Source organism: Danio rerio, chromosome 15 (assembly GCF_049306965.1).
Source record: "Danio rerio strain Tuebingen ecotype United States chromosome 15, GRCz12tu, whole genome shotgun sequence".
NCBI lineage: Eukaryota > Metazoa > Chordata > Actinopteri > Cypriniformes > Danionidae > Danio > Danio rerio.
This window is the reverse complement of record NC_133190.1, coordinates 31,483,318-31,511,280: the sequence shown is the minus strand read 5'-3', so window position 1 is coordinate 31,511,280 and position 27,963 is coordinate 31,483,318. Positions and strand designations below refer to the sequence as shown.

Genomic DNA, 27,963 nt, shown 5'->3' with positions numbered 1-27,963 from the left:
CACTATAGAAATAAAGATGAATTGAATTGAATAGTAGTTTTACATTTTTGCATTAAACTACAGAATAACATAAATCTGTATGCTCTTTCCATCTAATCCAAATAATCAAAACAAAAGCCAAACCAAGTACAAAACACTAATGTTTATTAGTCATATATCCATAGTCAGGACAGAGTTCCACTTGAAGTAATTAATAAGCTTTTCATGCTGATATATACTGTAGGAAAAAGAAACCTGCAAATGTATACACAGCATGCAGTACAGTTATGTTGTCCATCGAACTGAATTCATGAATAAGATCCACATTAATCTGCATTTACAGACTATAGTTAACATGAAAACACAAAGCACAGGACGTTAAAAAAGTACCTTGTGAAATTATTAAAATATATATATATATACTTTCTCAGACGAATAAATGTTTACAAATGAACTATACCAATTACACAACTGGATAGAAAATGACGGAAAGCGCTTGCTGACGATGAAACAATGAAACTCTCAAACGACTAGCTTGAAAGCGTGAAGGGTGAGCCTGTCGGTGCCATTTACTTACATAGGAAATAGTCCATTTAACTTTGCATTTTGGCATCAAAAAACGGAATGTGACTTTGTCCTGAAATTAATAACAGTGATATATTGATGCATCGTACAACTTTAAGTCACCATAAAGCAATACACTGTACTAAGTCACAAAATGATAATGCACAATTTCAGGTTTTGTTGTGAGCCGAACTTGTGAGCACACTCCATCATAAGAAGATGCACAATTCTACTCACTACTCTAATGTCATTGCTAATTCTACAACACAAATTCAAGAACTTCTCAGTGAAATAATGGCATGGTGGCTGAAAAAAGAAAAACCCTGCTTGAGCATTTTTTTTTTTGTAAATCAGTGCAGTTGACCAAGTGTTGACAATAGGAGAGTTCACAATTCAAGCTGATGTTTTATTATTTTTGCAAATACTCTCCGTTAAATCTGTCCGCTCTGGGATTACTGTAGCGATTGATCTACTGTTATCTGATCCCAGGTCATATATTAAAGACAGACACGTTTACTCATGCTGTGCTTTTGTATGGTGGTATTAAAGAGTTTCTATTCATAATTCATATAGCACGCTGACACTGAGTAAATATTGCTTTTACCCACACGTTTGATTATGATATCTGAAGCACATACTGTTTTCACAATCAGGATTTTAAAGAACAGCATTTACAAAAACAAATCCAAGTCATAACTGATGGAGGGAGAGTTGGGAAAGATAGGTAGTTTGGCCTAACAGTAAAACTGTAGACAATAGGATGATCTTTGTTCATGTTAAAATATAAATTGTACATCACCAAAGTATACTAGATGATATATGCATTTCATTTCATTTTTTTGGTGAGATAAATATGATTGTGATCAAATTTGTAATGTTATTTGGGTTTATAAATGCTTACATTTTCACCTCGTTTTATTTATTTATTTTAAAATAAAAGCTCAATAATGTACATTCCTCCTTGAAAGTGTTACTAACAGACAGTGCTGGGTAGTAACTGATTACATGTAATCTGGATTGTGTAATCAAAATTTTAAAAACGTAATTGACCTCAAAATCAATATAGAACCTGATTCTTTGCTAGCCCTCTTTGGAGTATCCCTTGGACCTGATTTGACAGTCTGTGACAGCAAGGTTGTTGCCTTTACCTCAATTTTAGCCAGACGTGCCATTCTTCTAAAGTGGAAACACACTTCTACCCTACACATGACAAGTGGGTACAGGACATTTTTTACAGTAAAAGACTTACTCTATGGCTCACTAGATTCCTTTTATAAGACTTGGGATTCCTTTCTTGACTACATCTAAGGCTTGTCTATTACACCTGGTGCTTGAAACCTGTAACATTTACCATTTTATTAGAAGGCTTTTTCAAATTCATTATTTATTAATTCATCAATTTTATTTTCGGCTTAGTCCCTTTAATCTGGGGTCGCCACAGTGGAATGTAACACTAATTTATCCAGCATATGTTTTATGTAGCGAATGACCTTCCAGCTGCAACCCATCACTGGGAAACATCAATACAATACACACATCATTCACACACATACACTACAGACAATTTAGCTTAGCCAATTCATCAATAGCTCATTTCTTTGGACTTGTGGGGGAAACCAGAGCACCCAGAGGATAATTCATCATTACTATTAATTTAATTATTATTATTGTTTTAATTATTTTATTATTCTCTGATGTCATGTTCTTATGTATTTAATGTACTTAATTTGGTATTTATGTATTTATTTATTGTTGTTTTGTTAATTGAGTTAAAGAATGAGCGGTTAGGGGATGGGATTAACAATGGACAATACATTACTGTTAACCTCTTAATATTTAATTTGCAATGTCATACAAAAGACCAACAAAAAGGATTAAAATAAAAACATAATTGATTATATTACATTCTAAAATCAGATTACAGCCACTTTCTATGGATTACATGATTTCAAAGTATTCCTACAGTAGCAGTAAATTATTTACAATTTAATTCATTCATTTTCCTTAAGCTTAGTCTCTTATTAGGGGTCGCCACAACAGAATATGTTTTTTATTTTTTAATTTGATTTATTTTTGGCCTTTATTAGATAGGACAGTAATCAGACATGAAGCGAAGTGGGAGAGAGAGAGGGGGATAGGGTCGGGAAATGTTCTTGAACTGGGATTTGAACTCGAGACGCCCTGAAGTGCTACCGCACCATATGTCAGCGTGCTAATCACTAGGCTATTGTGCCGACTCGGGCATATGTTTTATGCAACTCAGAACTGGGAAAACTGGCATACACTTTCACATTCACACATTTTAGTTAATCCAATTCACCTATAGCGCTTGTCTGTGGACAGGGAGAACATGCAAACTCCACAGAGAAATGCCAAATGGTCCAGCCAGGACTCGAACCAGCAACCTTCTTGATGTGAGGCGGCAGTCCTAACTTTTTTAGCCTTTGTTTAATAATAATAACAATGCAGGATGGTCATGTAAAATCCTTTCAAATTCAGTTCTGAATAGTTATCCAAAAGTACTCAGAATACATTACCTACAATAAGTAACCTATATTATTTTACTGACTACAATTGTGATTAATAACAGACTACAATTCGTAAGTAATCTACCCAGCACTGGTTATGGATGTATGGTGTACATTATTTTGGAGCAATAATCTTTCGTTACATCATGGAGCTTGCGCTTTGGTTTTGTGGAAGATTTTAAGTGAACGAAAAGTGATATATTAGCATTTAATATTTAAAGCAGTCCTCTCGCCTCATTTCAGAGCCGTTTTTTGACCCCAAAACGTGCCCATGCCTGCTTATTTCATGCAATATATTATATTTGACTCTAGACACTTAAACATTTCACTGTGGATGGTGAAAGCATTGGGCTTAAATGTTGAAAACCCTGTTATGTTTTCACACTGGCAGCATCAATATTTTTAGACTAGTTGATGTTGTTCACTAATAAGATTTCACCTACTACACTAACCCATTTAAAGGCATTAAAATGTAAGATTATCTGCAATAAAATACTGAAAAGTAAGACAATAAAGGTGCATAATACAGCAGCATGTTTAAAAAACCTAACCAAAAAAAGCACCTTTACAAATTAAAATGTTTCATGAGTATATTATCAAGCTTGAATACTGCCAATGTTATTTAGCAAAGGGGAAAAAGCAGATAAAGAGATATGAATGGCTTATAGTGGTGGTGATTTTCCCTTATATTGATTTCATAAAAGATTGTTCATCTATAATTCGATCATTGGAATGCAGGACGTTATTTACTTGACAAGGCACTATTTTTTTGCTATTGAATTGCCGTCAAAGGGATGGGACAGCAGTCTGGGTGAATCACAGAGAGAAAAGCACGGATGAATAATGGAAGTACAAAGAGAGTGGGTGATAGGTGGAACGGAAAGAGGAAAAGAGAGAAAGAGAGAGAGAGAGAAATAAAGATGTAACCGGTGACTTTAGGACTGCATTTCCGCACGGAGCATCCAGGGAAACCAGCAACAGAACAGCAACCTGCTACAACACAAACAAATCAAGAAAGTAAAAGGTTGCTTAATCTTGCAACACAGTCAGGATGCATTATATATTCACAGCTGCAGCCAAACGGATGTGTTTGACAGTGGGACACAAGCCTACCTGGATATGGAACTTTCAGATGTTATGTCTTTCGGAGATCGCACCGCATTAAAATTACGCTTCGGTTGAGACACTGTGGAGAAGAGGAGGAATAATCATTGTAGTCATGCACCTGGGGCCATCATTTGGACATTCATGTGCATATTGTATGATACATATTGCATAATAAGTGCTATATACACATTTCCACATGCAATCATGCATAGATAATAAACATTATAGACACTGTATTTTTACATGACACAAAATGGAGTGCTAAATATGAGCTTTGGTGGCTATTGTGAGACTGTGAAAAACATGATGCTTTGTACTGTAAATGAGACAGGATCATGTTTTTCACATCAGAACTTATGGGTTCTAGATCAGAGTGTACTGATGGGCACATGCACCTTATCGTGGTACTTACTAGTCACCTGGTGGACTTTCTTCACTAGCGTCCCGTCTCCTTGGGGATCTTTGGGCCCTCCAATTCTACAAGATTAAATGATACTACAAATTATTTTTGAAGAATTTATCTGAACATTCAGAGTGACCCTGTAGTTAACCTTTTAAAATTTCCTTCTCATTTTACACCAGATGCTTTTGTTTTTGTTTGTTTGTTTTGCACTTTTAAAGCTATGTTAATTAAGAAACTCTATTATTATGCTTTAATAAATAGTGACACTCCACTGCAAATGCTAATCACTATACAGGAACACAGAAAGCCAATGGTCTACTCATGTGATTTAACCAAAAACAACAAAACAATCAGGTGAACGCTGTAGGAATTACAACAATTTGCAAATGTGCCTCCCACTTGTTAAGGGTCCAAAAGTAATTGGACAATTGGCTTCCAAACTGTTTCATGACCAGGTGTGTGTTATTCCCTCATTATCCCAATTACAATGAGCACATAAAAGGTCTGGAGTTTATTTAAAGTGTGCTATTTGCATTTGGAATCTGTTACTGTCAATTCTCAACATAAGATCCAAAGAGCTGTCACTATTAGTTGAGCAAGCCATCATTAGGCTGAAAAAACAAAACAGAGAGATAGCAAAAACATTAGGCAAGGTCGACTGTTTCTACAGAAGAAACAACTGTTTAGAACATTCTTAAAAAGAAAGAAAGCACCAGTGAGCTCAGCAACACCAAAAGACCCGAAAGACCACGGAAATAACTGTAGTGGATGACCAAAGAATTATTTCCCTGGTAAAGAAAACACCCTTCACAACAGTTGGCCAGAACAAGAACACTCACCAAGTCATAACTCACCAAGACTACACCAGAGTGAACACAGAAGGTTCACTACAAGATGTAAACCATTGGTGAACCTCAAAATAGGAAGGTCAGATTAGAATTCTAAAAAAAACCTTCACAGTGCTGGAACAACATCCCATGGACAGATGAAATCAAGATAAACTTGTACCAGAGTGATGGGAGGAGAAGAGTATGGAGAAGGAAAGGAACTGCTGACCCTAAGAAGTGAAGCATGATGTCATGGTGTGACCATGTATGGCTGTCAATGGAACTGGTTCCCTTGTGTTTATTGATAATGTGACTGCTAACAAAAGCAGCAGGATAAATTCTGAAGTGTTTCAGGCAATATTTTCTGCTCATATTAAGCCAAATGCTTTAGAACTCATTGGACGGCACTTCGCTTCACAAAAGAGTTTTTGAAGGGAAAAAAGTAGAATGTTAAGCAATGGCCAAGTCAATCACCTGATCTAAATCCGAATGAGCTTGCATTTCACTTGCTGAAGACAAAACTGAATGGAAAATGTCCCAAGAACAAGCAGGAACTGAAGACAGTTGCAGTAGAAGTCTGGCAGAGCACCACTAGAAATGAAACCCAGCGTCTGGTGATGTCTATGCATTCAAGAATTTAGGCTGTAATTGACAGCAAAGGATTTGCAACCAAGTATTAAAAAGTGAACATTTGATTTATGATTATTATTCTATCTAATTACTTTTAAACCCTTAACAAGTGGGAGGCACATTTGCAAACTGTTGTAATTCCTACAGCGTTTACCTGATCTGTATGTAAATACCCTCAAATTTAAGCTGAGAGTCTGCAGTTAAAGCACATCTTGTTCGTTTCATTTCAAATCCATTGTGTTGGTGTAAAGAGACAAAAATGTTAGAATTGTGTCGAGGACCTAACTGTATATTATAATATAGTTTTTATATATTTTTGTTATATATTTTGTTATGTTTTGTTTTAATATTTTGTATGCAACTTTTATTTATTCAGTTAGCTTTTGTGTTTAACCCTCAACATGGCCCAAATATAATATTTTTACATTGCAGTTTTGTTCCCCTCCTAAAAAAGAACATTTTCCCAATGTTTTTTATATATCTTTTACAGAATAAAACAGACATTGTTTAAATAAAGGTGAAATATTGGTATTAAAGAGATAATTTATCCAAGAATAGACATTCTGTTTTTTTTAATCAATTTTTTTTTTCATTTTCTCACTCTTCACTTGTTGCAAAAATGTCTGAGTTTCTTACTTCTGTTGAATACAAAATAAGTTATTTTAAAGAAAGCTAAAAACCAGTAACCATTGACTTACATAGTTTTTGCTTTTCCTGCAATGGATGTCAATGGTTACAGGCTTTCAGCTTTCTTCAGAATATCTTTCTTTGTGTTCAACAGAATAATACTTCATAAAGGTTTATAACCACTTAAGGGGTGAGTAAATAGAGAGTAAACTTATCTTTTCAACTATATCTTTAAGGTTCAAATGTATTTTTATTGCAGTTTTTCTAGTACATGTTGAAGGTTTTACCTCTGAACACGGGATGGTGGTGCAAAAACTCCATATTTGGGCAAACAGTGGAAGTAGCGTACTCCAAACACACTGCCATCATGCTTTCCGGTGGGCTGCTCCAGTTCGACACCAAACCAGTATCCTGAAAGCACAAACATTGTCCATCCAGCATTAGAAGTTTCATCACATATTAAAAAATGCCCATTTTCTACATTAATATGTAACATAAACACACCAGGAGCAAAGTCAGTCTTTCCGAAAAAGCGGACAATCCCTTGTTTTTGTCCTGCCACCAGCACCTGATCTCCAACCTCAACCTTCACTCCATCAGGATCCAAACTGACCCCGGACAGGGACTTCTTTCTTGGAGCTGTAAAAGAAGAAAATCAAATGCAAAGCTCAGACGACTAACTTTAGAAATAATCTATGTCTTTTATACAGCAAAAATATGTGACATGAAATGTAGATCTGACAACAATCTGACAAAAGAAAAAAGAAAATCACATACATATTTTATATGGATGGATACAGACATTATCACTCACTCTTTTCGCGATCTTTCTCTTTTTTCTCCTTCTTGATCTTGCCAGTTACGCGGGACAGATCCATGCGAGGGGTTTTTGGTGTGGAGGTGACTGAAGAAGGAGTCTGTTCAACAGCTTTGGTGATTTTTGATACAGGAGCAAAGATCCCTAAACAAAAACATAAATCAAATATTTATGCTCTTAATTTTTTACGGCAATTCTAAATTCAGAAAGATTATGAATATTAAATATACACTAACACACACCTTGCTTTGCGGAGCAGATAAAATAGCGGATTCCACCCACACTCCCGTCATTCTTGCCCTCCGGCTCGTCCAGCTCAAGACCGACCCACTGGCCACTAGCAAACTCAGTGGTACCACAAAAACGCAGTGTGCCAGTCTGCAGGAGAAAGGCAATAGTTTTAAATATATTCTCTATTTTCAACATAGAAATCTATGGAAGCCTATCTGTTTCCACCTCTGAATAAAAAAATTAAACATTTTACATAACTGTCACATAAAGTCAGAAATCTGAGATAAAAAGTCACAATTTCAAGTTATAAAGTCAGAATTCTGACTCACAAACTCACCTTTGTTTCGTCCAGCACCACACGGTCCCCAAGTTTGAGGCCGAGGGAGGAGAGCATGAGGTTTCCGGGGATGTTGTCGTAGTTGGGCAGGGTGGCTCGGGGGAGATTACAGCTGAGAGGAACTGCATCCAGCAGCAGCTGTTTCAGCTCTTTAGCCACCATTGCGGCCTCAGCTTTATCCAGACTCATGTCCATGGGGTCTGGGACAACCTCAGCAGGATCTTGACCTTTATCATTCTGTAACATGCAGATCATTTAAAGGGTTTATGACTTAAATGTGTTATGTAGATGTTTATGTTTCTCATCCACAAATAGATTTTTTCTCCCTAAACTAAAATGTCTCGATTGAATGTCTACATCACTGCTGTGCTGTGTATGTACAGTACTGTATATAACTGCATAATTCCATCAAAAGTCTATATGCAGAGAAATGAGGTTTAATTGTTGTTTAAGTGTCATGGAGGCACAGCTGCTGAATCTCAATTTGCATAATATCCTCATTAAATAGTAATCCAAAATACAATTAGTGTTGCCCAAATGATAGTATGTTTAAAAGAGTCACAGTGCTGTTTCTAGTAGAACACTCTCTTGATGGTGTTGTCTTAATGGACTTACCGGATGAAACTGCCAACAACACATTGTGAGGTTTACATTAATTCAATAAGAACTACAAACTAAGGTAAAAGTGATTTAAAAAAAAAAGACAAATGTAATAGATGTGATGGTTTTTAGATCAGGATTTTAACTTTGAAATTTAGACTACAACAAACTCTTTATTACCACAACCATTTTCAATGTTGATAATGAGAAAAAGTTTACCAAAGTAGCATATTAAAATGATTTCTAAAGGATTATGTATAATAAAGCTGAATAGCTTCGCAATTACAATAAAATGAATGCTATAAATTTGTTAAAAAATAATAATTTTGAAATAAATTTGTCATATTTATATATAACACTATTATTATTTTACTGTACTTTCCAACCTCAGTCTATATCTGCACATTGTTTAGATGCATAAATAAGATCATAACATAGTTTGGCTACTAATCTTAGCATTCTAAATAACAGGCTTACAAAGATGTCTGAGACATTGATTTAATATGAGCAGAGGGGATTTAAGGCAAAGCCAATTAGGCTGATTGCATTGAGGGAAGTTTAAATCATTCTGCTCACTCTGACAGCAGGGTTGGCTCCGTGCTCCAGCAGACACTTGACAGCACCCAGGCAGAGGTTTGAGGCAGCGATGTGGAGGGCTGTGCCATGACAAAAGTCACTGCAGGTGGAGTTAAGCACTGTGGAGAGAAGAAAAAGCAACAGACATGTTACACGACTCCTTACTTTTTTCATGGAAAATGCAAAGAGTTAATGATATTGACAAAAATTAAAAACAAATTTTGGGGATTTTTATAATTTAACAATATTTTCTGAGTTTTGTGTCTGTCTTTTGGCTGGTTTAGACTTTTCATGGATAAATAAGATACAACAGCCAGTAGGATTGTTGTCTTGATAAATTATTCATTGAGTCATTGATTCAAATAATTTATTTAAAATTCTGATTAATTTAAAACAAAAGAAATTTGTCTTTTTTAATGGATCATTGAATTATTGATTCAAATGATTGGTTCATAGGCTGATTCACAGAGAATGGAAAAACTGCAGTGTTTGTCTGAGAAACTGAGAAGTAGTTTTTAAAAATTATTTCTGTTGTCCAAACAGGAAAAAATAAATTGAGTCTAAAATATCACTCACTCAATATCTTCATATCGAAGTTGTTGAACTGTAGTATAAAAAATGATGACTGATAATAAAGCTTGTTTGGCATGCTATCCTGGGAGAGAGCCCTGAGCTCATAAGATCCTCGAGCCCTGGGCTCCCTTCCGTTAGCAGAGCGAGAGGGGAGTTTGAGCTAAGGTAGATCACGATAGACTCCCCCGACTTATTTCTGGCGACTGGTTTAGTGGGGACTGTGAGCTGTGACTCTTGCCGTGTCGCCCAATCCAAAAAGAAGGGAGAAAAGGGTGAGTGGGGGGATTCTTTCAGATCTATATATATATATATATAAATAAACAAAAACCCATACAGATTTATTTTGCTTTCAAAAACTTATTATAAGGCCATCCTAATATGCATTTTGGAAAGTGCCAGGCATACTCAATAATATTAAAACAACAATAATGATATGATATTATCATATACAAAAAATATTGCACACCCCTAAAAATGCTAATATAAAACTGACCACTACATATTTCCTGTAAAAAACACTTGACATTTTCTAAATTATCAAGCATCTTTTCATTTTCAACCGTAATTGTTATTATTGCGTATTATTGAGAATGTTGCTAGATGGTTTGAAAGAGCACCTGCCCAGTGAAAAGTTTAGATCATGCCACGAATACAAAAACAAACTCAACCACAGCTGTACGTCACCTTTTGGCTTGGAGGCTTTCAGCAAAATGCGAATCAGTTCTGGCACATCGAAGTAAGCGGCATAATGGAGGGCATTCATGTTAGTCCAGCGACTGCGCAGACTGACATCGGCTCCCTGAGCTAACAGCTGATTGGACAGCCGGAGCGCTGCCTCAGGGTCGCCTAAGAGGAAAACACATTATTACTACAGATTGCTTTCATTATGTTGTCAAGTGTAAAAATGCACAGCATGCAAGGTTTGAGCTTTTGAACGATTTACAGCAAGAAGTTGATCAAATTTTAATGACCTCAATTAGCGAGAATGTCACATTGGTATTATGGATTGTGACCTCCAAGCATAAACTCACCGACTCCGTGAGCCCCAGCTTTGCAGCAGTAGTGGAGTAGAGTCATGTCCGTCAGGCCATCGCGGTCATTGACGTGGCAGCCTCGCTTTAAAATCTGTAAGCGAGAGAACAGGAAAAGTTGATCAACACATGATGGACTTCCATGCATCTGGATCCCAGTTCATAACTAATGCAGACTCGCAGGCAATTATGGCTTAGAGTAGATGAAGCTTTTCCAAAGCAAATGGCCACTTTCAAAGCTGGACGAGGGCCATATTAGTGAAATGCACTCTAATGATGAAAAATTACATCAATTAATATTGATAATATGTGATAGAAAAAAAACGCTGAGTCATCCATACCATCATATTTTCTTAATGTACAGCAGCCATTTTGTGGAAACTTGGGAGATGATGTTTTTTGTATTTGTTTCATTTAATTTTACAGGGACAATGTACAACATAATATGATTTGCCAGAGTTAGCTACAAATCTGTAGTCCCAGGCAGGATGTTGTAACAAAATTACCAACATTAAATTAGAAAATAGTACAATACACATTTACAGTACATACATACAATTCATAACAGTCAATACGATTAGATCAAATCAGTGATTACATTTTTTATTTTATTTTTCTTAAGCCAAACTTTAAGCACAATTTTTTTTTAAATGTCTTGCTGATTGCTATTTTTCATCAAGAAATTAAAGTTAATTAGTTGAGAACAAAAGTCCAGTCAATTTTAATATTTTATTTGCACACCAAAAGAGAACAGATTTGTGTTACAATTTTGAATATAAACTTGTTTGGTTCTGGTTGGTTCTGGGAATGATTATTATTCCCTCGGTAAAAGCCAGCATAAATCAGCTGGTTTAAGCCACTAATGTCAGGATGGTTGTGAAACCTTATGAACTTTCTAACTTATGAAACCTCTTACTTTGATTACAGATTACAGTTCAGCCTCACCAGGGCAGATTGTGGTGGGCAGTGGGAGTTCAGAAAGATCTGACAGGTGGAGCTGATTTAGGGCAAAACCCAATGGGGAGATTAGTCAGATGAAGGAGGCTTATTACCGCTGCCATCAATCCCTGCTGCTCCACTTCCTCTAGGGATTCTTCCCTGTAGAATCTACAGTAACTTACAGGCAGCAGTTCGCCAGTAACTTACTTTAAATCAATTAAAGAAAAATGCTGTATTTACATTTACAGCACCATTTATTTAGCTGTAAATGTATTTACAGTACTGTGTATTTTTGCCGTAAAATATACAATAATTTTCACAATGCCACTTTAAAATACAGTAATTTTCTGCATAACTGTCCTACGGTTTAATACAGCTTATCTTACAGTTATTTACTGTACTGTAGATTTTTACTGTAAAATATACAGTAAATGTCAAAATGCAACTTTAAAATACAGTAACATACTGCATATGTATGAGAAGAGGATCGGTAAAATGAGGTACTGGATGAGATTTCAGAGGTACCGGATCCAAATTAAGCCCTGAGTAAAGGCTGATTTGCTCCGGCGCAGCCTGTGTGTGGACGCATACCCCTCGCTGTGGCTGTCGCCAACACTAACGCACACCTCTCATAAAAGTTAACTACTCGTCGCAACAACGCACACTTTTTAAAAAATTTGACTACATGTCGCAACAACTTGCCATATGCCGTGGCTGTCGCCGACACTAACGCACACCTCTCAAAAAATGTAACTACACATCACAACAACGGGTAGCACAAGCTCTGTTATTGGTCAGCTTGGTAGCGCTGACGAGTGTGGGTGGGACAAAGAGCCGGGCGAGGCCGATGGAGCCGTATAAACAAGTGTAGAGTCCCGTGAAGCTCCAGATGGAAAGTGTTATATTGTGTTTACCTTATGACTAAAGTTGTTGCACATCCCCCAGTTCCCGCTTCAAAATGAGCGAGTTTGAGCTACTTCTACATTAAGGTAGCGTTCAGAAAAAACAAAACACCAGCGAAGAAACTTGACACACAGGAACATAAAAACCTCACTACCAGCAAGTGTTTTGGAAGTGTTATTGCAGAGCAACACAAACCGTACGCAGAAGTATAAATGCACAACAACATGCAAGGCATGCACCGTGGGTCACACTGATCACTCTATGCAGAAGTATAAACCAGGCTTAACATACCGCATAACTGCCCTATGGTATACCACAGATCACATTACAGTTATTTACAGTACTGCTTATCTTTACTGTAAAATATACAGTAATTTTTATACTGCAACTTTAAAATTTATTATTAATTATTATTTACTAATTTACATACTGTACAAATATGTGGAATTACAGCTATTAGATTAACACTGGACAAATCACAAACATAAAAAAACTACTAAGCAATATATCTGTTTTAAGGTAATATGATTTAATGTATGTGATTTAGTTCAGAAGAAGTTAATGCATCATTACTGGGTGGAATAACCCTGATTTTCAGTTACAACAAATAAAAGCATTCGTTATAATGACCAACTGTCATACTTATAAATGTCAAGAAAAGCATTTTGATGAAATGTTATCAAACCTAATGTAATTAAAGTTGTAAAACATTTTACTCAATCCCATACCTAATAAATTCACTGAGAATTAAAATGTTTTGAAATAAATTTATAATTTGCGATATGATTTGATTGTGGTGCTGATAAATATCAGTGGATTTGTTATCTTAAAAGATATGAAGTTCTAATTGTAAATAACAAAATCACTAACATTTATCAGCACCACAGTCAAATTGTTTTGGCAATAGTTAATATAAAGCTAAATAACAGATTATTTTAAATGCCTGTACTTTGTCTTCACACACCTAAACGTAAATTATTGTAAATTAAAAAAATATATATATAAAAAAAGCACATTTGCTCAGACTTTCATAAAGCAGTTTTCAAAAATTAAAGAGAGTTTTCAACAAGTATAAAATCAACTCGTGGATTGGAAACCAAATGTATTCATCCATTAATCAATAGGTCATATTACAGAGAAATAACCACAGCTGAAAGAAACTCAATACATCTCTCTATGCCTTCAGACAAGGCATTTATTTATGGTTCCCCACCTTCTCTGTTCATTAAAAGAACAGTACACCTCAAATGAAAATTTCCTGTCTATTTAGTCACCCATAGGACATCCTACTGTATAACTACTGTATGACTTTCTTTCTTGAACCAAGTGAAAAGAAAGATTCAGAGATTCCATGGTTTTTGTTCATCTAAGTAAGGTAGAAGTTTTAACATGCATAGAAAACATTTAGAAAGCAAGAGAAATACTTCAAGCAAAGACTCACCTCATTGCCTATGATGTCGATCTTATGTTGAACTTGTGGAACCCATTGACGGATAATGGCAAACAGTTCTGGGATTGTTGTTCGAGGATCGGTCAGAATCTCCATGCAGGCCGGATCATTTGGATCAAAGAAGGTGAACGCTGAGACAGAAGCAAGTAAAAATCAGGATATTAATACAGGAATTTATTAGGTTTAAGCCAATAAAATGGTTGAAATTTGAAATTTAAACACAATTTTGTTTTACCATCAGCTACTGTAGTTCAGAATTTGTTCACTTTTTAAGGGAAAGTTCACCAAAAATGAAAGTTCTGTCATCATTTACTCTGACTTTACTTATTCCAAACCTGTTTAAGTTTCTTTTTTTTGTTGAACAAAAAAAAAAAAAGAAGATACTTTCAAGAACGCTGGAACATTAAAACCTCACAGGCTTTTAGCTTTTTTCAAAATATCTTCTTTTATGTGTAACAGGATAAACTTATGAAACTTAACTCAAAAGGTTTGGTACCACTTGAGGGTGAGTAAATAGTGAGTAAACTTTTATTTTTGTGTGAAATATGTTTAAAAGTAAAGGTTTTAAATGTTATTACTATATAGAAACCATTTTAGTCAACAGTTTTTAAAATGACAATATTTTCTAATTGTGAAGAACATTATAATAATTAAAATAACTTTTTCTAAGGCTGCACGATACTGGAAAATATGCTACATTTGAAACTGCTGTTGAGTATTGAGAAACTTATATTTCTAATGATATAACATTTCCCAAGAAAAAATTTTTTTATATAGACCTAATTAATTCTAGTTCAGACTAAAAACTGTTAAAGTGAGAACATTTAGTTTTTAAAACACTCTAAATAAGTGAAAACTAGTAAACCAGCAAATATTCTGACTCTGACTGACTGTTGTTATTTTCTTTTCTTGTCCACCATTAGTATTTTTTTAGCACTGTGTTTACCTTTGTGTCTCTCTAGCCAATAGCAGAACAGTAGCTACTGTGGAGGTGGAGGTAAATATAGTAAGGCACCATCTGATTGGTCAAATTTAGATAAACAACCAATGCATAAAATAAATGTAACTTATCACATGTCTGCAATATATATGACACATTCTGTTATCACAATATATTTATTATATTGCCATATATTTTGCAGCCTTACTTTTATTGCACAATAAAGATTTTTTTTTTTTTTTTGTGTGAAATGGAAAGGTTCTTTAAATGTAAACGGTTCTGCATGAAACCATTAATTCTAATAAAAAATTTTAAGTTCTCAAGAAAATATTCGAGAAACCCACCATAGTCCTTGGGCAGTGGAGCCTGGGCAGCAGGATGCACCATGGGCTTCTTGCGGGGCTCATGGACAGGGCTGACGAACTCAGAGGTCGGCTGAGCTTCTTCCACATCGGAAGTTTCCTCTTTAGTCATTCTGCTTATGTGATTGGGCCTGGACACAAATTTGCATAGCTAAAAATTATAACCATACACCTAGCAGTTTCATAACTTTCATAAAAAAAAAAGAGAGGACAATTCTCATAAAATATCTTTTCATAAGGCTGAAGAAACTCGACATTGTGAAAGCAAAGAGATTTCAACGTCTACATGAAGAACGATACAGATGTAAAACTGCACAGTAATACACTGTAAAAAGTTATTAGTTGACTTTACTTAAAAAAGAGAGTAAACTTGTTGCCTTATATATTTTAGGTAAACAAAGTATGTGCATAATTAAAAAAGTTAATTCCATGGGTTTACTGTCTTCTTTTTAAGTAAAATCAACTAGTTGCGTTTAAGGCAACGGGTTTACTCATTTTTTTAAAGTAAAGTAACTAATTGGTTTTTTTTTACATTGCAGGAATATGCAGGACTCAATCATGTAGCATGGACAGCAATTTCTTTGTTGATTGATCTGTAACCCGTAGTCTGTTATAATGACATTTAAAAAGGCTCTTAATATTCTTTAGCTTGATCATTGCTCAAAAACAAAATGAGAAGAATAACCGACAGGGAACATATGAGCATCACCGTTTCCCCTACAGATATCCCTCCCTGTGAGGCTCTAAGTATAGCAAGGAGTCTGACAGAGTGGATGAGTGACTCACTGCTTCCAGGGCTGTCTGCTAGAACAGAGGAGAGAGCGGACTTCACCAGTTTCTGTGCCATCTTACTGAGATTAACGCTGAATAGAAGTCATTGCAATTTACTTTGATGTCTCAGACAGACCCATAACTGTTTTCTGCTAGGTCAGCTATCAGAATTACTCACACTGCAGTACATTTCCGCTAAAAGTGAAATGAATGTTTACTGTTAATTTATTCACCCCCAAGCCATCCAATATGTAGATGAAATTGAACATTATTTACAACATTATTACCTTTAATCAACACTCACAGCAAACAGTCATGAACACATTCTCAACAATGAATGAAGCTTGAAATAATAAGAAAATATTAGGAAGAGACAGATTGTTTCACTTCATAAAGTGGGTATTTTGTTTTCCCTGTATATCTCCAAGTGTTGGTGACCATGGTCTTGCACTTCATGAATCACCAAGCAGCACAGTTGTGTGTAAAATCATATTTAATGTTGTACTGAAGAAAAGAACTATTCATTTAATCCATTATACGATAGCCAAAGTTGTTTTACATTCCGATATTAAAATAATTTGAAAGTGATCTTAAATATATTCTAAGCAGACACTGAGAAGCTGTTCAGCATAATTTTAAAGCAACTAATATAATATCTTATAATACTATAATAACAAAACAAATAATAATAATAATAATAATAATAATAATAATAATAATAATAACAACAATAATAATAATTGAACTTTACAGAATTGTTGACCACAGAGTCAGATAGTGAGCATCTTTAAAATCATCTTGACTACTGTATGCATTCATCTGTAATGAATATGATAAGTCATGATAACAAATGTTTTTTGTTACTTTAACTTATTTTAGCAAGTTAACCAGGTTTCAACTACATTTTCTGAGTTTTGCAAAGCTTAACTTAATCATTTCAGTCAAACTGTTTGATGTAGGTTGTGATAAGTACACATTTCTTATGATTAAAAAAGAGCAGATTTTTTTATTTACAGTGTATGGATTTTTTTCAAGAACTATATAAAAGGATTAGTACTGTCACCTCACAGCAAGAAGCTCACTGCTTCGAGCCCCGGCTGGGCCAGTTGGCATTTCTGTATGGAGTTTGCATGTTCTCCCCGTGTTCGTGTGGGCTTCCTCCGGGTGCTCCAGTTTTCCCCACAGTCCATAGACATGCACTATAGACCATTTCAATGTGGTCATGTCATTGACCCATGAACATTTCCAGCTTGTTATCAAACTATTTCATAACTGTAACAAGAGGCAACTCAATCATAACTTAATGTTAAAACAGCTATCATAACATTAGTTATCAATAGCCCCTTTCACAAACACAGACCTTTCCGGAAAATTACCTGCAATTTTCCGGAAAGGTCTGTATGTGTGAACAGGCCCATTTTAAAAATACTAAAAAATTTGTTTTGGCAATTTTCTGAAAAGAGAAGTTGTAACATTACAGGTAATTTGCCGGAATGTGTGAATGCAGAAGGAAGATTGCCAAAAAGAGCGCATTCATGTTTAGAACGCGCTGAAGTGAGACGAGTACTTTAACCAATAAGAACATTCAGACGCATTAACATCAGCACATATTATGTACAGTACCATCAACAAAAAGCTGACCCTTTCTGTGTTTACAAATAAACCGAAGCCATTTAGAGCTCATTTCTGGTTAATGATGTCAGAATTTACCTGTATAATGCATAATTGAATGGTCTTTTACTGAAAAAAAATCCGGAATGTTGTTGCCTGTGTGAACAGCGCTTTTTTGAATTTAACGGTAAAGTTGTTCCAGTAATTTTCAGGATATTTAATGGTATCTCTATGTGAATTAAGTGTAGAGTAGTTTTGGCTAATTAGTGGTCAATTTAAATATGAATAATTAAGCCTTCTTTCATAATTTGAGCCTGAAGAATTTTATCTATGTGACTCTGAAATTTCACTATGGGGACTGTCTTTTGACATGGTTGTTTAAGAAATTAAAAAAGCTACAAGGCATCAGAATTGTAAAACTGCCAAACATTCAACATGTCAGACACATTTTAATCACTGCAATGAAAATCTAATCATAGGCTAAATATTTGCAACGTATCCTTGGTTAGGCATATTTGATCTTTTTGACTATCAATATTTTAGATGCAATACGCAACCAAGTGAATATTGAAAATACACTGCATCTCAAATATATGATACTTACAGAAGCAGAATTTGAATTAAAAACCATATACAGTACAATCAAAATACAGTTCAAAATCTTCAAAATCCTGCACATTGTGATCCCTCATGATGCTTATTTTACAAAATGTCTATACACACTCAATCTGTTCTGAAAACTTATTCATCAGAGCAAAGATCAAAGAGAATATGAGCTTCAGTATCTCTCGCTCATTTTAATAATACATAATGTATTCCTCTAAAGGTTTTTAATTGCGTCTGGAATATGACAAGCTCACACATGAGCTGCTTGTTGTGCTGCTTTCAATGTCCATCTATTGCATCAGACTGGAGGAGATACTTATGATGTTTGCATTACAAAGATGTCAATTAAACAAACAGATCTCATTTGTGTGTTTTCCCACAATCCCTTCGACAAGAATTCAAATATTTTTGAACATTATCTTCATAACAGAATCATCATTTAGATATAGACTGGAAAGCTTTCTTAGTTTCTTAAAGGAAAACAGACTGTTTATTTTTCATAATGATATAATAACTGAGTATAGAGGCAGTAATTAATATCTATAGCCTACATGTTTATTTTACGAGGGTGGATTAAATAACGTTAATTTACACAGTACTAAAAAATATATTTAAAGCATATCTGAATAATTTCCTAAGCATCATTAGGCTTTCCACCAAAAAAGGGGCGTATTCAGAAATGAATCGTGCAGAAATGAAACTGTCACCGTCTTTAATTCCTCAATATTGAATTAATTCGTCGATTAATAATCCACAGTTGAATAAAAACGACCTCTCGTGTAAAAGCGAGCGCATTGTGTTCTCGTCTCCCCTTAAAAAGCATGTCAGTCTTGCCCTGTGTCAACAAGAAAACATGGACGCTCCATCACGCAGCACATGAAAAACAAGCAGGCTGTTTTTCTCTCGCGGAGAAACAAAATGGCCATTTAGATTTCGTCAACATCGTACTTGACTTATTTTATTCGCCTTACCTGACAACAAGCCTCGAAATCGCGATTTGGTTTCCTCTCTTTTGTGAGTCGTTGTTGTGCTATGGAGGATGGAGAGGATGCTGCGCCTTGTCCTTCTCTCTGCTTGCGTCACGGATGTGATTCACGGCTGGACCAGTCATGGGACCAGTCTCCACTCCGCATCTCCTCAACCAAACTTGACGTTCATTCTGAAAGAGCTTGCTAGTTGAGCCTTCAAAGTTTTTCCGTCACATTTGTCAAAGCTGGGTATATTTAAATACGGACGATAATAACATATGGATACTAAACATAAGCGTATCAATTATAGCTTAATTATTTAATGGCTGGGTAAGTATGTAAAATTATTTTCTGATAGAACCGCATTGCACTGGCGACAATAAACAATTCTAGTTCGTAAGGAACTTTAAAAGTCATGGTTAAAATCAGTGAACCACAATTTTGGGGATCGTGGAAATTCTTGGAGAAAATAAATAATAAATAGTTTAATTAATAATATAAAAAGATTAAAATAAATACTCAAATATTGTGTAAGGATAAACACAGCAAGAGAAAGAGAAACATAAACATAAACTTTGGAATTAACCTTTATAGTAGCCTACTTGGCAACACGGTATAGCTCAGTGGTTAGCACTGTCACCTCACAGCAAAAAGGTTGCTGGTTCGAGGCTCGGCTGGGTCAGTTAACATTTCTGTATGGCATTTGTATGTTCTCCCTGTGTTCGTGTCAGTTTCCAGATGCTCTGGTTTCGTCCACAGTCCAAAGACATGCAGTACAGGTAAACTGAATAAACTAAATTAGCTGTAGTGTAGTGGATGAGTGTGTATGGATGTTTTTCCATGTTGCAGGCTGAAGGGCATCTGCTGTGTTAGACATCTGCTGGATAAGTTAGCAGTTCATTCTGCTGTGGCGACCCCTGATGAATAAAGGGACTAGCCGAAGGAAAATGAATAAATGAATAGATTTATACAAAACAATAATTTAGACAAATATATAAATAAAAAGACAAATAGTCTAATCGCATACTACTGACATTAATAAAATAAGAAAAGCAATCAAAAATGTTATTAAAATAAATGATTAGATCTAAATTATCCATTCAGATGATATTAATAAATACAAATCATCAAAATAATTATAAAACATATAAAAAGGAAGATTAAAACAAAATAAAATAAATTAGATGATTAACTATTTAGATCAATAGTTAAGTATAATTGGTTCTTTATACGAAACCATATTGATGGCTCTTACATTATAAAGTGCATTGTCAGAGAATTATTGTATATGGGGTTTGTGGCATGAAAATAGCTGAATAACCCTGTTTTAAACAGCATGTTTCAACTGGTTACAAAATAAATGCTTTAATGTCTTTCTATGGGTAACTAATGCAGCTAAGCATTATATTTTTTAATCAAAATTTTCTTTTATTTTGTATTTTTCGAACACAGAAAAACATGCCGTAGACCAGGGGTCACCAATCTCGTTCCTGCAGGGCCGGTGTCCCTGCAGGGTTTAGCACCAACTCGCCTTAACAAACCTGCCTGCATGTTTCAAGTATACCTAGTAAGACCTTGATTAGTCTGTTAAGGTGTGTTTGATTAGGGTTGGAGCTAAAATCTGCAGGACACCGGCCCTCCAGGAACAAGTTTGGTGACCACTGCCGTAGACAATCAGCATATGTGAAAGTGCATAGGTATACATGTAAGAACCAATACAGGTTGTTAAATAATAGTATTAATAATACTGCCAACAATAACAACAACAGTCAATAAAAAGGAAAAAAAAACTGAAGAGTACTGACAATGACATACTAAAACAAATAGAAATAATAAAATAAATGAATATATAAATACATATACACAAACACACATAAATACATATACATAAAACAAATTTCCGAACCAAAAAAGGCAATAAACAGAATCTGTATTTAAGGTTAAATAAGCGTAAAATTAAGCCGGTTAAAAACGAATAAATAAAATGACGGTAATAGACAAATAGAAATAGGTATTCAAAACTGTGCTGAAAGAGGCTACGACAATGAAGAAAAGTTATTAGAAGCTGAAAGAGGATTACTATAAAAAGGGGAAAAAATAGATAAAATTAATACAGAAGGAAAATAAATAAATGTAAAAATATTATATATTAAAAAAATGATGGGGTCTGGAACCAGAAGTTTCTGCTTTTTGATGTCTCCTTGATTAAACTAGTAAACCTGTAAATTTGTCCAAGGTTTGTGCCCAAAGTCTGATGGTGTCCTCTATTGCACCATGGATGCGAGCAGTGGACATTTCTAGAGACACAATATCAATAAAAGTAAGAATCCACTGATGATGATTAGGAGAATGTGGAGGCATCCATCTTGTTACAACTATTTTCTTGTCTGCTGTCAAGCCAGCAAAAAACACTTGCTTTTAAATTTTATTAAGTTGGATACCAGAAAAATAATTTTAGATGAAAATAGAGGGGGCGAGAGGGACTGAAACGTTTAGTTCTTTCATTCAGTCATTCATTCATTTCTTTTCAGCTTGGTCGCTTTATTAATCTGGGGTTGCCACAGCGGAATCAACCGCCAACTTATCCAGCACATGTTTTACGCAGCGGATGCCCTTCCATCTGCAACCCATCTCTGGGAAACATCCATATACACTCATACACTACGGACAATTTAGCCTACCCAATTCACTTGTTCCGTATGTCATTGGACTGTGGGGGAAACTGGAGGACCCGAGGAAAACCCACGCGATTACGGGGAGAACATGCAAGCTCCACACAGAAATGCCAACTGACCTAGTCGAGTCTCAAACCAGCGACCTTCTTGCTGTAAGGTTTAAGCTTCATACTATAAAGTTTGCGTAGAGTAATATAAGTCCTATATGGATGAAGTTTAAATGAATCTGTTGATGATCCGCATTCCTGGATGGAGGCATTACCATTGACCAAACTTCATCCCAATCGAAGCTGGGAGAAAGTTCTGAAATATTTGCTCTCCAAGAAGAGTCTAATGACAAAGGGAGGTAAAATTTTTATCTGAAAAGTATGTATTTAGAAACCAATCCCTGTGTTCCTTGAGAGTCGTGCAATAGTTTCAACAAGGGGTGTTCTTTAAGAGGAGCCATCCAAAGGACCCCATAGGCTTTCATGGCTGCCCTCAGCTGTCAATAAAAAAAAAAGTAGGAGCTTTGCAGATTAAACTTAACAGAAAGTTCTTAGAAGGCAGAGAGGCCCTTTTTACCTATTAGATTACCCAATGAGTGAATACCTTCGTCATACCATTGTTGACACTGGCCAAGCTTAATTGGATGTTTACCATTTAATAAACCGTAGTAATTAAAGATAAGAGAACAAGGATTCCTGTTTGAATTAATATTACAGACCTTTTCTGCTGCTCTCCAGACTGAGAGAGCGTATGATATTAAGGGGCCAAAACTGAGTTTGCACTTATTTTTAGGTATATTAGCAAGCAAAATTTCATTCAACTTCAATGGAAGAACAAAATTTTCCTCAAGCGAATGCCAAGAAACTTACATTTTATCATCAAACGAGCAAAGTATGGTGGGACGAAGCGTGAAGGACCAGTGGTAAAGCTTAAAATTTGGGAGTGAAAGTCCACCAGCCTATCTGTCTCGTTGCATTATGGAAAGTTTAAGATGCGGTTGTTTGCAAATCCAGATAAATTTGGTAATTACTCTCTGTAATATATCCCAGAAATGAGTAGGAGGTGGAAGACAACATAGAACTCACTAAGTTAACTCTGAGCAGAACATTTAATTCAATAATCGAGACATGTGATCTAAGAGATTTTGTAAGAGATTACCAATTTTCTAAGTTATGTGAAGTTTTTGATAGTTTGTCCTCGTAGTTTAACTTAATGCTATGCTGCAATGAAGAGCCAATCATAATACTCAAATACTTAAATTGTTTAACGACAGGAATACCTAAGGGTCATGTAATATTTTTTATTGTATCGTTCAGTGGAAGAAGTGCAGATTTTGTCCAGTTTATTCTGTCTCCAGAGATCAAACCAAAACTGTTAAAAATTGATAAAATATTAGGGAATGGATTATGAATGTTTACTTAAACAAAGGAGGATATTATCTGCGTACAGTGAAATATGATGGCTAGTCCCACAAACTGTAATCGCAATGATGCCTTTGTCCAAGCGTATGGTCTGTGCCAAAGGTTCAAGTGAAAGCACAAACAGCTGTAAGCATCATGTGCATGTAAAGATGAACAGTCAGCTGTGGACAGCTTGTCATTTATCAAAACACAGACACTTTGTCTTCACATCAGTCCTATTGACTTATCATCAGCCTTGTGAAATTTGTAATATGGATATGACATTGGCATCGACAAATTCATTATATGGTGTCATCGTTGTATTGGTTCTGTTGCTGTGGCACAGTCAGCGAATGCATGTTACATTTGTACAGATGCCTCTAAATCTATGCAAAATATGCTTCAATCAGATGTCAAAAAGCTGAAGTACTTCCTAAATGGCAGATTTCAATACAAAGAAATTTTAGTTTGACATTCAGTTGGTCAGAATTATTAGCCCCCCTGAATTATTAGACCGCATGTTTATTTTTTCCCCAATTTCTGTTTAACAGAAAGATTTTTTCAACGCATTTCTAAACATAATTGTTTTAATAACTCATCTCTAATAACATATATATATTTTATCTTTGCCATGATGACAGTAAATGATATTTTACTAAATATTTTTCAAGAAAATTCTATACAGCTTAAAGTGACATTTAAAGGCTTAACTAGGTTAATTAGGTTAACTAGTCAGGTTAGGGTAATTAGGCAAGTTATTGTATAACGATGGTTTGTTGAAAATATGAATATCTTAAAGGGGCTAATAATTTTGACCTTAAAATGGGTTTTAAAAAATTATAAACTGCTTTTATTCCAGCTGAAATAAAACAAATAAGACTTTCTCGAGAAGCAAAAAATATTATCAGATGTATAGATTTCCTTGCTCTGTTAAACTTAATTTGGGAAATAATTAAAAAAGAAAAAAATTCAAAGGGGGCTAATATTTCTGACTTCAACTGTATTCGGCAATATATGGTTGTTTAAGAACTCACAAAGATGTACTGTACACTGTTTAAAAAAGTTATTTACCACAAAGAACATAGAGCTGTCTTTATTGTGGAAAGGGCTATTTAGCATATTAAAATGCTCATCACACTAAGACAAACCAGTTCTTCAATAACTCTTTATAAAGAGGGTCTTTATGAATGGTGAAACTGTACCTCTGCTGTTAGCCTACTGTGAAATGTCAAACCACTGGAGCTAACACTCATAAATTGCTCATTTAAAATAGAATTAATTGGCAGTACAGTGTGGTAAACTAACAAATTACATTACTCATTTTAACCTAATTGAAAATTAATGAAGGAAGGAAGGGGTGAAGAAATCAATGAAGGACCCAGAAATCTTTACTTTCCTCTTCAGAGAAGATTAAATGAAAATTCTAGAAGGCAGAATGTTGTGAATATAAATGCCCTCTTTACTGCTGTTGCTCAAAGATTAATAGCTTTTTCACCCTCTGAATTGCTGACTAAAGCACATTATGACCCATACCTCATCATTTAATCAATTACAATACTTTTGCATGAGGACTTGTTTCTGATAAAAACATATTTCATCTGTTTTTCTCCTAGTTCAGTAAAAAGTATGGCTCTGCTGGCAAACACTTACTTAATTTAATTTAATTTTATTTATTTTTTTTATTTATTTTATTAACTTTATTTTTTATTTAAAAAAAAATTATTTCTGGATATGAAAGCTTCAAAGAACACTGTGATTATTTTTGGTGAAGAATTCAGTGACAGAACAATCTATCGTCTTATGAGGAAGTCTGCTCTTAGATATGTGGAGTTCATCTTTTAACAATCATTAGTCTATTTGCTTCTAAGTACTAAGAAGCTGTGGTTGACTGTTTGTGGAAGTGTTGTCCACCGGTAGACCCCGAAGGAAGGAGACACATAGATTTTCTATTAAAATTGCTGAAGAACTTTGGAATGGGCCAAAGGATCACTGATGAACAATTCAGGAAAGATTCTTGTGCAAATTATTAAAAATTGTGAAGGTAAAATCATTTTTATTCAGATAAAACAAAGGACAGACAAACAAAAAAAGGTCACGCAGGACCACAAAACCAGTCTGTTTATTGCGCAGGTATATTTTTAGCAGTAGCCAAAAATACATTGGGACAAAATTATTTATTGTTCTTTGTTGCCAAAAATCTTTATAATATTACATAAAGCTTATCTTGCATGTTATTAAACAATTCCTGCTGTTAATACCTTAAAATTTATTTGCATTGCCAAGCGCTTGATTTAGACAACTTTAAATGTGATTTTTTTTAAACCCTCAGATTTAACATTTTCAAATCATTGTGTCCCAACCAATGTTTTTTATATTCACTTTAAGTATGCACCAAAGGGAAGCTTGTTTATGCAGCTTTTCTGGTGGTGTAAATGTATGATATATAAACCTCAATATAAAAATATGACACTTTTGATTGGTTTTGTGTTCCAAGGGTCACATATGACAAAGGATGCATAAGCAAAACACTAAATACTGTTGAAAAATCTAACTGAACAGCTTTTTGCATCTAGAACATCAGGTTGAGGAAGCAAAAGAAATTGATTGACATGAAGTGCATGAGTGCGATTAATTCCTCATCTCATGTTACAGAACATGCTGTGAGTTTTCACAACACACTACATTTCTGAAACTTGACCTTTTCGCTATTCTTTTCTTCATCAAGGTTTTGCATTCAACCCCACAGACATGCTGTTTAGTGTTGTGAGCAATGTGATCTTGTTTTTGGGAGTCAGATTTGACTTTGAGGATTTGCAGTTTAAGTCTCTTCTTCAGACTGTAAATAATTACTTCACTAACTTCTGCTGCCCTCTTGGATAGGTATTATACTTTTTGCTTTTAATTTTTTTTATTTTTATTTTTTATAATTTTTTATATATTACTGTTAAAGAGTCTGTGGTGCTTGCAAAAACATAGTGATGTGAAAAGTAAACATGAATAGAGAATTTAAGGATCAAAACAACAAAAGTCTTTAACAGTTGTCCATACATTCAAATGTGTTCTGTTTAGTTTTTTACTGAACAAAAAATGAGAAAATAATAATCACACATTTTGTTCTCTGATTTAATGAAACAATTTGCTCAAATGTCTTTTAGTGTATCGATAACTTATGTAAAATATATTTTAATGCTATATTCTAATTGTCATAAAATATAAATCAAATACATAAATTAAATCATATCAATATTGGGTGAAAGATATAAAACCAACACACACACACACACACACACATACACACACACACACACACACACACACACACACACACACACACACACACACACGCACACACACACACACACACACACACACAATAAACAATATAAAATCTATTAATTTAAGGTCTTGTCTTTTAATCATGTTTCCATTAAAAATTTTAGTTTTAATATATAAATATTAAAATATATTTGTGGTTCTGTTTAAGACAAAGCATATTATTTAGTAGTTTCACATTATCCTTTAGAAATCATCTTATCATTCTGACATCTGTTTATCATTATTGTTGAAAAGATTTTTTTTTGTTGTGGAAAGTATATATTTTAAGGATAAAATGAAAGTTAAGGAAAAACTGCATTTATCTATAATAGAAGTCTTGTCACTTCATAAATGTCATTATTTAGTGCATTAAATGTACGTATTAAACTTAAGAATTAATCATTTAATTACAAAAGGTTTACTGACCCCATATTTTTAAAATATTCATTTATACATTCATTTTCTTTTCAGCTTAGTCCCTTTATTAATCAGGGGTCGCCACAGTGGAATGAATCGCCAACTTATCCAGCATATGTTTAACGCATGCCCTTCTGGCTGCAACCCAACCCTGGGAAACACACAAACACACTCATTCACACGCGTACACTATGGCCAATTTAGCTTATTCAGTTAATTCACCAATAGTGCATGTTATTGGACTGTGGGGGAAACCGGAGCACCCGGAGGAAATCCAAGCAAACACAGGGAGAACATGCCAACTACACACAGAAATGCCGACTGACCCAGTCGAGGCTAGAACCAGCGACTTTCTTGCTGTGAGGCGTTCACTGTGCCACCATGACACCTTTTTTATATTAATATTAAAATTGTAAAACATGCATTATTTTAAATATGTTTTCATCCTTATTTCTTCATTTATTTCTCAGATCTATAACATTGGTGAGTCTCTTTCCTGGTAAGCACCATTGGTCCCACTTTATATTAAGTGGCCTTAACTAATAAGTACTTACACAGTAATTAATAGTTTGTTACAATGTACTTATTGTGTAAATACATGTATTTACTGTGTACTTATGCTTGATTAAATACATGTATGTAATTACATCTTTAATTAACTTTTGTAATTACATTTGTAAATACACTGTTGACCATCCCTTAAACCTTAACCCACCCTTAAACCTACCCATACCACTAAACCTGTTCATAACCCAACCTCTATCCCAACTCAAAAGCTCCACAAGTGT

General features: G+C 34.7%; 1 protein-coding gene across 2 annotated transcripts; it reads right to left on the bottom strand.

Annotated features, from left to right (window-relative positions):
• Positions 1-127: 127 nt before the first annotated feature.
• Positions 128-19,501, bottom strand: clip3 (CAP-GLY domain containing linker protein 3). 2 transcript variants are annotated; one of them, XM_005157740.6, is made up of 14 exons: positions 19,384-19,501; positions 15,407-15,555; positions 14,114-14,253; positions 10,831-10,924; positions 10,484-10,645; positions 9,227-9,345; positions 8,051-8,287; positions 7,725-7,860; positions 7,480-7,626; positions 7,170-7,304; positions 6,953-7,076; positions 4,591-4,655; positions 4,185-4,257; positions 128-4,064 (listed from the first exon to the last, which is right to left on the bottom strand). In XM_005157740.6, exons 2-14 carry the CDS (start codon positions 15,534-15,536, stop codon positions 4,007-4,009), a joined length of 1,620 nt encoding a protein of 539 aa, XP_005157797.1. In that variant the 5' UTR covers positions 15,537-15,555; positions 19,384-19,501; the 3' UTR covers positions 128-4,006. The 2 variants fall into 2 exon arrangements, with proteins under 2 accessions (XP_005157797.1, XP_690922.4); XM_685830.11 differs by having other exon boundaries at positions 128-4,061.
• Positions 19,502-27,963: the final 8,462 nt, after the last annotated feature.

Coding starts and splice junctions, on each gene's coding strand:
- clip3 (XM_005157740.6), bottom strand. CDS start 15,536: ATGACTAAAGAGGAAACTTCCGATGTGGAAGAAGCTCAGCCGACCTCT. Junction 7,627..7,724: donor TATCTGCTCCGCAAAGCAAG/GTGTGTGTTAGT, acceptor GTTTTTGTTTAG/GGATCTTTGCTCCTGTATCA. Junction 7,077..7,169: donor AAAGACTGACTTTGCTCCTG/GTGTGTTTATGT, acceptor TTGTGCTTTCAG/GATACTGGTTTGGTGTCGAA.